The sequence below is a fragment of the Protomyctophum parallelum genome, assembly GCF_964188405.1.
Source record: "Protomyctophum parallelum genome assembly, chromosome: 18".
Lineage (NCBI taxonomy): Eukaryota > Metazoa > Chordata > Actinopteri > Myctophiformes > Myctophidae > Protomyctophum > Protomyctophum parallelum.
The window spans coordinates 37,775,534-37,788,218 of record NC_139716.1 but is presented as its reverse complement, the minus strand read 5'-3'; the positions used below and the strand labels follow the sequence as shown (position 1 = coordinate 37,788,218).

At 42.4% G+C, this 12,685-nt stretch overlaps 1 protein-coding gene across 1 annotated transcript; it reads right to left on the bottom strand.

The window, feature by feature from the left end:
• Positions 1-4,456: 4,456 nt before the first annotated feature.
• On the bottom strand, positions 4,457-12,480 carry LOC310876129 (CD209 antigen-like protein C; the record flags this gene model as incomplete). Its single annotated transcript, XM_083789574.1, has 6 exons — positions 4,457-4,945; positions 5,676-5,785; positions 6,323-6,465; positions 7,349-7,492; positions 11,812-11,904; positions 12,321-12,480. 6 exons carry the CDS (start codon positions 12,478-12,480, stop codon positions 4,819-4,821), a joined length of 777 nt encoding a protein of 258 aa, XP_083645700.1. The 3' UTR covers positions 4,457-4,818.
• Positions 12,481-12,685: the final 205 nt, after the last annotated feature.

The following is a 12,685-nucleotide window of genomic DNA, read 5'->3' as shown; positions in this document are numbered from 1 at the left end:
AATGCTTAAAATGCAATCTAGTCAGGTCGCTAGGTCCAGAGAAGGATATTCGACACAGCGAACAGAAGTACCAAATTCATCACCATACTTTAAATTTTATACTGTATGTCATCAAGATGGCGGAAGGTGCCCTCTCGAAAGTGCCAATATCGCTGGCAATATCTCGACCTGCACTTATGTCAATCTTTGTCCAAATATTATTTTTCTGTGTCAAGTAATGCATTAAAAACTATTGAGCATGAGCACCGGCGACAACCACTTTTACAACCACACTTGACCAAGTTGACCAGTTTACTGAAGGATTTTGACTTTTTTTGAAGGATTTTTTGATCGGTAGAATGCTCCACACAAGAAGCCAGACCTGTTTGACTCTAATGACCACCCCCTCCTTCTTGAGTTGGTGGAATGTGTTCCAAACGTCCATCATTTAATTATTCTGACCTATTTGATCAATTAACTCACAGTGTAAAAGTAGGTACTTAAGTAAGTGCTTACTTTCAGGTTTAATGTAAGTATCAGCTGAGAATGTGGTGGAGCAGGTCCCAGTACCCAGTACTGCACAACTTGCAGATAGAACAGCTATATGCTCCAGGGCATCAACCAGGTGAATCAATCCTGGTGTCAGCCTCTTCATGGTTACATGGTAGCATGGAGTGGCTGGTGTCTGTGCCTACCATTGTGGCGCCAGATGTAATGAAGACCAGTTTGCCCTCTGGCCAGGCAGTGGATGCAATCTTTCCAGAGAGTAAAGTAAAGAGCTATTGCTTGTTCATATGGTCACGCAGGAAATCTGTTCAATTCCCTGGTAGCTTGCTCTAACCAACCAGCCAGTTTATCTTTTTGGATAATGAGGAATGGTATGAAGAATAGTGATGACATTGAATGATGACATTGAATGAACAGTACACAGGTTGAAGAGTCTTGGCTCCGCTTCAAAACCAAATTCATATCAATATTAAATAGCATATGGCTCCCTTGAGAATCATCAGGGTAAAAGCCCGCTCAGAGCCCTGGGTGAATTCGGACATACCGTACTGCTTGCTATGAAAGTCAGAGACTAAAAATGCTCTGAAGTTCATAAATGTAAGTCTAAGCTCACCAAATGCTTCAACAAGAAAACTGTTTTGTTTCAGTTTTGTAACTAGAATGCTCCACACAAGAAGCCAGACCTGTTGAGACTCATGCTTCCCTCCTTTCTGAGGTGTGATTTGGGGCCCTATACAAATATAAAATGAAAATCAACATCCTAATACTGTCCTATAATTAGATAGGGATGCGGGTGAAATTATGACAGGCATGCTGCTGTCAAAATCCTTATACACATCTGACAGACGCTCAACAGATTATAAAACGGAAAAAATAAAAAATTACACGCAACATGCATGGTTATTATAGTTTAATAGTTAGACAAAACCAAAGCAGGAATTGATTAAACATCTCAGTTAGCTGAAATAAAATAAAAAGTAAAAAAAGTAAAACAAAGCTTTACATACAAACGATAACTAACTGAAACTGTACTGTGTGTTATACACAACTAACTGAAACCAACTAAAATCATATAGACTCTCCAAAAATAAGTTCGGAAACTTAACTTTGGCCGGTTATTTCTCACCTTTAATAATAGCAATTGGCATTGCATGTTATATAGGTTTTATCGTTGATTAGTCACCTTTACAATGCGGTATAGCTTGTAAGGATCAGGCATTCCTGGAATGAGCAAAACAGCTAAACGTGAGGGTGGGTGCCTCCAAAACCTTTGCCAAAATGGCAAATGGTTGGTATTCATCCTTGCTTTGAGTTGCTTAGCCTCAGCGGATTGGATGATTCCACCAAAGCACTCTCCCACAATAATAAGGAAAAAACAACACCTATTATTGGCAATTTTGACACTTTATTCATTTTACACTCAGTGTTAGGGAACTCAGTAGCATCTGGAAGATCCATACACAGCCACAAGAGCTTGGCATGGTCTGGAGCGGTATCTCTCTCACAGGCAAGGCAGAACTTGTCATGATTGAAGGCAATCTCAATGCAGTGAGATATAGATGCTACTTCCACATGATACTGAGTGTAAAATTAATAAAGTTTAATAATGGCCATTGGCCAATGTGTGTTGCTTTTGAGTGGTGCAACCACTCCAAAGAACAGCAATGTCCCTATGTCCATCCCTATGTCCGTCCACCCTTATGTATGTTTAGGGTACCAGTGGCGCTGTTGTGCTAGAAAGAGAGAGAGAGATAGTGTTGCACTGTTGCCTGCTAATTATAATGTGGAGCGTGCATGAGAGAAAGAGAGAGGTTTGTCTGCTAATTCCCCCACACAGTATAACTCAAAGAAAAAAACTGAAGTCATTTCTAGACCGTTTGCGGTATGCAATATGGGCGGGCTTTGGTACAGTGACTTTCAATGCTTGAGACCTTTGACTGACAGTAGCTCTGACCAAGTGCGTCAAAGAGAAAATGTTTCAACCCGCCCCCCCTGGAAATGAAATCCAAGCTTAGCCTCCCCAGACTAATATCCTGCGGTCCGTGCGATATCAGTCTGGTTTATTAACCAGGCTAAGGGTGAATACCAATAACCATTTTGGTACATGTTTTGGAGGCGCTATACCCACATGTTTAGCTGTGTTTCTCATTCCAGGAATGCCCGATACTTACAAGCTATATCACGTTGGAAAGGTGACTAATCAACGATAAAAACTATATCAAATACAATAGCAATTTGTATTATTAAACCGACCAAAGTTATGTTTCTGAACTTTTAGTGCTGAGTTTAGTAAACATAGAAGATCTTAAGCCTGCAGATCAATTCATGCACACATCCATCTATGAGAAAGAGAAAACTAAAGCTGTCACATGATGCTGTGAAAGAATGACATTACCATAGAAATGGAATGAAATAGTTGAAATTAGTGCCTCCTGAGTATAGGTAACATTTCACTAAGTCTAGTTTCCAATGTGTTAAAATAACGTGCAAATGCTAAGTATCGCTTCGTTCTATTCTATTGGATAACTGTTGACCTTCCCTAGTCATTTAACTTATTTATTTTTTATTTGGTTTTAAGACTTTACAGATCAGCATCATAAAGAATAGATAACAGTAACATGAATTCTTCCATTTTCCACTTCGCCCACATACGCAAACATTTTCATGCCGCTCTAGATCAGTGGTTCTCAAACATTTCATGTTTCAAGGCCCCAAAATGCATATGTATTTGGTTTTAACCAATTCTGACCGGGCACCCATTTTGGTGTTAGCATCATGTTATGCTTTAGCTATTTAAAAATAGCAGATCTACAAGCTCATATCGCGCCATCAAGTGGCCGCGATACGAGCTTGTAGGTCTGCTATTTTTTGAAAAATCGAAGAACGACTGACAATTTTTTAGAATCTGATCTCAGGTCAGAATGGGTTAATCAGACCAGTGTGTGTCCGGCGGAAACCTCGTTATGAATCTGATCTCAGGTCAGAATGGGTTAAGGGACCCCCAGAAGAGAAGATTAGTCATCATTTGTCGACATTATATTGCTCCTCATTTTTCTGATCACCCCCTGGAACCAGTGTTGTTTTTGGCAGCAAATCTCTATTTTAGTTTAGTCATAGTCTTCGGAATGAAACTCCATTTAGTTTTAGTCATATTTTAGTCAACTGGAATGTTTTAGTGTTTAGTCTAGTTTTAGTCGACTAAATATCATAAGATTTTAGTCGACTAATTCTGCAGTTTTTTTACTCGACTAAAATGTATTTTTGAAGCCGTCGAAATGACAGATTTTTCACTTCGCTGAAAATAGCCGATCTACAAGCTCACAACGCAAGTGTAAAATGATTGGCTTTTACTTATACTGGATCTCTTGTCCAGTGTCCACTTAGTCGAGTTTTTATTTGTTGAGGAAATTGTCTGATTGTCTTAGTTTTTGTTTTTGTCACCATAGCTTAGTTCTCATTTAGTTTCCATTTAGTTTTCTGCAGTGAAAAAAGGTAATCGACATCAACATTTTTCGTCATAGTTTTAGTCGACGAAATCAACACTGCCTGGAAACATAACCGGAAGGCTCGCCTTAAAACACGCTTGCCCTTATGTTTTTCTTTCTCCGCCGACCTCACACCGACCACTCGGTGGAGCGGTCCTTGTATTCTTGTATTTGTTTTCCTTTAAATATTATTACTTGAAAAAAATCTAAATCTTTATCCCACGATTCCCCCAGTGTCACTTGTCTAATGTAATCCTGGGCGCTACACTCCCTCTGCCAACCTGGGGAGAGCAACGACTGACCTCATGCTTCCTTTTATGCATGTGGAGTCCAAGCCACTTCTTTTCCCCGGTAGGACGGAAGGAACACGTTATTCCAACCAGTTCCTTTCCCCTCCGTCAGGCGCCCCGGCTGGCCAGGGGGTGGCACTATAGAGTTGTATTTGTTTTACTGAGGATAAGGTTAGAATTGAGAAATTAGTTTAGGATTAGGCATAGTTATACATGGGCTTAAGTTTAGGAAAATAGGGTTAGGTTTTGGCACCGTTTTACTGAGGTTATAAGGTTAGGAATAAGGTTTAACCGTTTTAGACATATAGTTTACTGAGGTTACGTTTAGGAATATCGGGCTGAGCAGTTACGCAGGCTGTACGCCTGAGGCGACTGTGTTTACAGGCGAACATTCTGGAATTCCCTGGCTGGAACCACCTCAAGGACCCCTGGGGGTCCCCGCGGCCGGACCCCACTTTGAAAACCACTGGTCTAGAGAAGTAACGTCGAGTCCCACAGACGCATGAAAACGTAAAGATGCACTGAACTCTTTAAAGAGACCACGCACGCATTCCTCCTCACTTCTCACAGATCCAGTTGTATTCTCGTATGCGTGAACACAGCCAGTTGGACCATCCCAGTCTGTGCCAGTAGGCGGCGCAGTTTCTTTCCTTATTGTTGTCGGGCTGCCCACTCTCCCAGTACCTGCAGTGTAAAACCACAGCACTCTCACATGAATAAAATATCTTTTTATTATATTTTATTTAACCAGTAAAAAAACACATCGAGACCAAAGACTGTGACCTGGCCAAGAGAACAGGGAAATAATGTTACAACCATGTCCACTATGGTTTGGGTCCATCATTGTATAGTATACTTTATAACTATATCATTTATTATCTACAATATGTTCATTTCTGACTGCCTTAGTAAGTGATGTTCATGCAATCCAATGTTTCATGTAGTTATTTGTAACTTTCACGAGTAGGCCTATCTACAGTATGAGCTTGAATGTCCCTTAAATAGAAAGTCAGGAAATTAAATTTTATATTTACAATCTAGTCTTTAACCAGCTTATAGTCAGCAAAGCAAATTAAATTCAGAGGAGCTGGAAGACTCATCCATTTGATTTGGGTACACATTTCGGAACTACATGATAACAAACAACGGACGTTAAAAAGGAAAATAAATAAATAAATAAAAGATAAATAAAAATTGTCCCCGCACGTTTGAGAGCCTGACGGCGCCCCTGCCCCCAGCCTGTGAGAGTAGTGCAGTGATGAAATATCACCCGCCCTACCAAGCTGTCTGGCTGCTAGAATGGTGTTTTCTGGCTGTATTAGAATGTGAGAAAGTCCCCCCACTGTAGTGCGTTATCTTGTTACCGGGGCAGACCGGAGTTTTTCCCAAATCACTGAATGCTCCTTTAACTCACTGTGAGGTCAGAGGGGTCCCGTCCACCCAGGTCCAGTTCCCTCCAGCCCTCTTCAGTCCAATCCAGGAGTAGTACGCCCCACTCCAGTGGATCAGTCCTCGGATGAACTCCTGGATCAAATGTGGACACGATTGATTGAATGATCGTTAATGAAATCATGATTGAACCATAATAGTTAATTAAAACACGATTGAACCATCGTCTCTTGGGTTAAGGTTAGGGTTTGGGTTAGGGCAGTGGTTCCCAAAGTGGGGTCCGGGGACCCCCAGGGGTACCTGAGGGAGTTCCAGGGGGTCCCCAGCTAAATGATAGTTTGGAACCAAATGGACCATTATGGGGTCTGTAACAAATGTACAAATTTGTACACTCTCAGAGTTAAAATAAAATTGATTTTACAATATAAATTGGGGGTAGAAATTCCATTAAATGGGGGTCCGTAGACTAATGCAAACTGGGGGGGTCCTTGGAATTAAACAGGTTGAGAATCACTGCTAGAGCCGTAAAAACCTTCTCTTATGGGGGTCCCTGGCATATCCACCACTGGGTTAGGGTGTCGGACTAATGCATGTCAGACCAAACACATGCACCCGTGGACAAATGCACACACAAACACACACATACATACACACACGCACGCACGCACGCACCTGTTCCTCTTTACTGTTGATGATGACCAGGTCGGCTCCGGTCTTCAGACATTCGTCTCGGCTGCTCTCCCACGTCCTCATGTCAGTGGACCTGTAGTAACAGCTGCAGCCAAACTTCTTCCACCCTTTGGGACACGACTTGACTTGCATTGGGAAAACAAGCATATGGCACAGGCTGACTTCAAGCTATATGTAAGCACTGCAGTTAATTGTTTCACCCGACCGCTCTATTTCCACTCAAAAATTCTATCATCTGTACTCAGGAAATACCTTTACTTTTTGGAATACGATACTGCGAAAAGGTTATTTTTCTCCATGGCAGTTGGACGGGCTCCTATGCCCATTTCAACTTATGCAGGGATTTCCTGACATGGAACCTCTTCTCTGAGCTAATGGCGGATGAGGTGAGGTTCCAAAAGTGACACCCTACTAATTCAGTCAGGACAACTCAAGAATGAATGGAATATATATTTATTGAATATAAGATGAGCAATACATTTATTATGGTTTGGCGATGTATTGGATCTGCTTTTTAGGTACTCTAACCCTGATCAAGCGCATCAGTCCCGACCATAGAGACTCTGAATCCCCCGTAATACATAGTAATACATAAGGATAAGAAATACATTGATATTGATATTTAGCTTGAATCAGCAGACATTGACAGTATGGAAGTGTGACGTACAATGATCAGCTGAGATGTGAATGAGAAATAGGAGGATGCCATCATGCTGGTTGATACAATCAGCTGACTGACAGCTGATTACCTACAGCAGAGGCGTGTTCCTGCATGAACTAATGCTGTGCTCCATTTGTAGTTTGGAGGATATGCACTATACTCTCTCTCTCTCTCTCACCTGCAGGTGGTTTATATTTAGAACAATGAGCTATCCTCTCTCTCTCTCTCTTTCTTTCTCTCTCTCTCTCTCTCTCTCTCTCTCTCACACACACCTGGTTTAATATGTAGAATAATTAATGCTCTCTCTAATAATGAATGCCCCCCCCCCCCCCCCCCCTCTCCCTCACCTTCCGTCTCTCTCTTCAGGTGGTTGACCTCGGTCTGCAGCTGGTCTCTCTCCAGGGTCAGGTTGTGGTTGTTGGAGTTCAGTTGGTTCCTGTCGACAACCAGCTGGTTGTAGCTGCGCTGTAGCTGGTTACTGCTGGAGTTATCTATAAAAAACACACATAGGGACATATGCCGGACAGACAAAGCTGTGCGTTGGAGAGGCTGCGACCGCACAAAAACACACCAAATATTTAACCAGTGTGTAGTCTGCCAGATTTTAGCTTTAGTTGTAGTCTCTTGAATAGTTTTCATTTAGTTTTAGTCACATTTCACCTGGAATGTTTTAGTGTTAGTCTAGTTTTAGTGTTAGTCTAGTAGGCCTATTAGTCGACTAAATATAATTTTAGTCCAACTAACAAAAGTCGAACAAAATGTATTTTGGCGGGCCTTGATGCCGGCGTAATGACCGTTTTTCACTTGCTGAAAATAGCCGATCTACAAGCTCACAACGTGTCGCGCTGCTACGCGTTGTGAGCTTGTACTTACAAAATAATGAACTGGGGACCCCTCAAAATAATCACATTTGAACTGGGGACGCCCCAAAATAATCGCATTTGAACTGGGGACCCCCCAAAAGAATCAAATTGGAACTGGGGACACAACGCCTCGGCATTGTGAGCTTGTAGATCGGCGATTCTTGCCTGTTTCTTATATTATTTGACAATTTGGCCAATGTTTCACCACTAGTATAGCTTGCTCATTACTTTTGATTCAGTAATGGCCTTTTCTCTTTTCTTCCTTTAGTTTTTTCTTTAAGGTTTTAATACCGTTTTGATACCTAAATTGTCCCTAGATTGTCACTTCACTGTCACCTGGGGACCTGACCCACAGGTTGAGAACCCCTGGTTTAGAATGAGACGACATTAACATATAAAAAGAGCTGTTTGGCAAGTGGAGCTGCTACAGCATAATGCAACACTGTTTCTGTTGTTGTCTGTGTTCAGGACACAGAGAAAGGTTCAATACTTGTGCGGGTAACAGCTGCACGTTCTCGCGTGGTTGGGGCCACAGTCAGTTAGATTGGCCCTCCGTATCGTTTACAGCTCAGTGACACCCCCATTTAGACCTGTAGACGATTCTACAAATGTCTTCTAAATCCTGACAGTTTTCTGAAAAGCCCATGTTTCTATGTCAGTGGTTCTCAACCTTTTTCATGTCAAGCACCCCAAAAATTATATGAATTTGGCCGCCGATCCCTCCATCTGAAAATATGTTGTTCCAGGGGCCTCCTCAGTAGCAAAGATTTGAGTTAAAAATGTTCGTTCTGAAAGAATATTCAAAGATTTGCGTCACATTTTCACGATTTTTCAAAAATAGCAGACCTACAAGCTCGTAGTGCCGCGCTATGAGCTTGTATATCTGCTAAAGTATAACATAACGCTTACTCTGTGCCGCGCTATGAGCTTGTATATCTGCTATTTTTATATAGCTAAAGTATAACACAACGCTTACAACACCAAAAGGGGTTCCCGCCCAGAATGGGTCAAGAATCATTGATTTGTGGATTCTGAACTGGTTCTGATTCGCAACTGAAGCTGAATTCCAATCCCCCCAAATCTCTGCCACCCGCTCACTCTCACACCCGGTCACTCCAGCATGGAGGTGTTAGGCCTACGCGTATATCTATTCTACGTCCGAGCATAGACATGCCCAGAAATGTGCACACATAGACATCCCTTTTACCCGTCTGTAAAAAAAACTGCCCTCTCCAGACCACGAATGCAGCATTTACTATGGTGGAAGAAATGCACATGCCTCTCCTTTCCATGCCATGCCGGAAGGCAGCATTCAGGAGAATAGCTTTTTTTTCCTGAACTTGGAACGTTGCGTTGAGCAAATTCGTTTTTCGAAATCCATGTCGTTATACACTGCATCTCCAGTAGATAAAGAGTGCTGCGGGTTGCGCCCCGAAAATAGCTGATCTACATGCTCTCAAGTTGAGCTTGTAGATCTGCTATTTTACCCGACTTTCCTCCGAGCCTGGTAGATAGTCTGCAGCGAGGTTACTACGAGTCCGTGGTGGGAAATAAATGAATAGTACAAGTACGATATAATACAAGAGAATGACAGCTTGGCACACGCGACAGTAACCTTTATGTTTTGTAGAAGAGGCAAACTAATATATTGTTTATGCCGTTCATTTTACATGTGTACAGTGTTATGAGCCATGGTTCACATGATGCTCGTACTTGACAGTCATGTTTCAGGGCTAGTACTGTGTAAACTTGAAACATTATTGTACTGTAAAAAAAGTCTCTTTTCCCTTGATCTTTATATTTTTTAGTATTAGTTTAGCCTACTATAATTAGATTAATACACGATAATCAACACTAACATTTTAATTTAGAACATCATTCAATCAGAGTTACTGTCACGCGTCGGCACGTGCCACGCTGTCATTCTCTTGTACTTGCAATCTTGTATTATTTCCCACCACGGAGTAACCTCGCGTCTCAGAGGACAGTCTGGTGAGACCACTGGGGGAAGACGGGCAGTGTCGGTAGGCCAATCAGAGGCAGGCGGGGCGTTACCACGTCTATGCTCGGATGTAGAATAGTACGCTAGGCCTACGGTGAAATTGGTGACCTGCTGAAATAGGTGACAACATATTTGTAGTTACTAGTGAGTGTGGAAAAATAGTGGACCTCTGGAGTGAGTCTGTAAATATAGTGGCCCTCTGGAGTGAGTGTGGAAATATAGTGGCCCTCTGGAGTGAGTGTGGAAATATAGTGGCCCTCTGGAGTGAATGTGGAAATATAGTGGCCCTCTGGAGTGAGTGTGGAAATATAGTGGCCCTCTGGAGTGAATGTGGAAATATAGTGGCCCTCTGGAGTGAGTGTGGAAATATATAGTGGTCCTCTGGAGTGAGTGTGGAAATATAGTGGCCCTCTGGAGTGAGTGTGGAAATATTGTGGCCCTCTGGAGTGAATGTGGAAATATAGTGGCCCTCTGGAGTGAATGTGGAAATATAGTGGCCCTCTGGAGTGAGTGTGAGTGTTGCATAATTCTAAACTACGTCGGTCTCTAGACAAAGACCCGCCCATTGTAACGCCCCGCCTGCCTCGCCTGCCTCTGGTCTTCATCGAGAGCTGATACATTTTGCACAAAGTTCTTAATTTGTCACATGCCTACTGCCTAGAGACAGTGTTGATTTCGACGACTAAAACGAAGACGAAAAATGTTCGTCGACTACCTTTTTCCACTGATGAAAACTAAATGGTAACTAAATGAAAACTAAGCTATGTAATGATGACTAAAACTAACACTAAATATACTAACAATTTCGTCAAATAAAAACTAGACTAAAATGTTAGGAAGGGACTAGTGGACAAGAGGTCCAGTATGAGTCAATTTACACTTGGTTGCATGCTGAAAATAGCCGATCTACAAGCTGCGACGCGTTGTGAGCTTGTAGATCGGCTATTTTCAGCAAGTGTAAAAATGTCATTACGACGGCATCAAGGCGTGCCAAAATACATTTTAGTCAACTAAATCAACTGTAGATTTAGTCGACTAAAATCGTATGATATTTAGTCGACTAAAACTATACTTACACTGAAACATTCCAGGTGACTAAAATGTGACTCAAACTAAATGAAAACTATTCCAAGAGACTATGACTAAAACAAAAATAATTTTTTGCTGCCAAACACAACACTGTCGGGACGGACGGACATAGTTTAGAATCATGCATGGATGTTACGCATAGATACAAAACAACTCGCCCCTTTATCAACTCGCCCTGGGAGTACAGCCGGTGGAACTGCGCGGCCTGGTATTCCTAAAGTAATCTAAAGTAAATTATGCTTAAATGGTTAAACCTAACCTTATTACTAACCTTAACCCTAGTAAAACTATGCCTAGCCTGACCTAAGCAGAGACATTTCTGGCCTAGATGGGAGGGTCGCGTCTCAGAAAAGCGCGCACCCTGATTGGATCTCATCGATCTGTCCGTCACCCCTGGCCCCTCCTCTCCCCCCTAGTGCAGCGCTACGTCACATAATTTAGAGCGACGCCTACGCGGAAGGGTTGACTCCCACTTTTAGACTGGTTCAGCCCACGGCTTTTTCCAGGCTTTCATCTTTCGCGCAGACGAAATGAAAGCCTGGGTATCGAGGCTAAACTATGCCTAACCCTAAACTTATTTCTAACCTTATTCTCAGTAAAACAAAATGAAAAAAGACAAGAACCGCTGCACCGAGCTGTCAGCGTGAGGTCGGCGGAAAAAAGCTGGGGCGAGATGGAATTGTGGCGACCGTACCTGTTACCTTAAGCATGGCGTATACTCACAGTGCATGGCCATCACTATGATGGTGACCACCAGCAGCACACACAGTATACTCACAGTGCATGGCCATCACTATGATGGTGACCACCAGCAGCACACACAGTACCTGTTACCTTAAGCATGGCGTATACTCACAGTGCATGGCCATCACTATGATGGTGACCACCAGCAGCACACACAGTACCAGTAGACACACTGCAGAGGCTCTGACCAGACCCCTTTGGACCACTGAGGGACATGACGGACACAAACAACACCGTTACACAAATCTCTATGAAATATAGATAGATGTAATAATATAATAGATATAATATCTTAAAAATCTTATCTCTCTCTTTATTTTAACCTTTGGCGTTTCAAAAAGAAATTAGTCTCTGTGACACATCTAGGGGCCGCAATTTGCATTCAAAGATTTTCCTAGAAGCTTTGTCATTGGTCGATTTGCCTGTCTACTTCCTGATTGGTTAGTCATTGCGACCGTTCCCCCCCCCCCCCCCCCCGACCAATGACAAAGCTTCTAGGAACATCTTTGAACGCAGATTGTGGCCCCAATATGTGTCACAGAGACTCATTTTTGGGGGGGAGCGTTCTACCCATTGCATATAGCAGCTTTAAACTAGTGTTTACTGTGGCCTACTGTATACCTTGCTCTCCGGGTCTCTCGTTGACGTAGGTGACGCTGACCTCCTCCCCCTTCACCTCCTGCCACCGCTCTCCTCCTCCTCCCACTCCGTATCTCATCCACATCATGGAGGACGACAACGTGGAGCCTCCAGGCTGCAGGCCAGAGATATGGGCAGACATCTTAGAAAAGGTGCTGGAAGTCACATTTAGTTTAGTTTATTAGTTTTTTTCCCCATACAAAAACAAGTTTTTTTCTTAGTCTGGGGGAAAAAAGGTATAGACTGAAGCCTAAGCTTATTACGTCTATACCCTTTTGTCATTTAACTTAAAATAATAAGTTGTCTTATTTCTACTGAACAATTTAATATTCAAGTAAAATAATAAA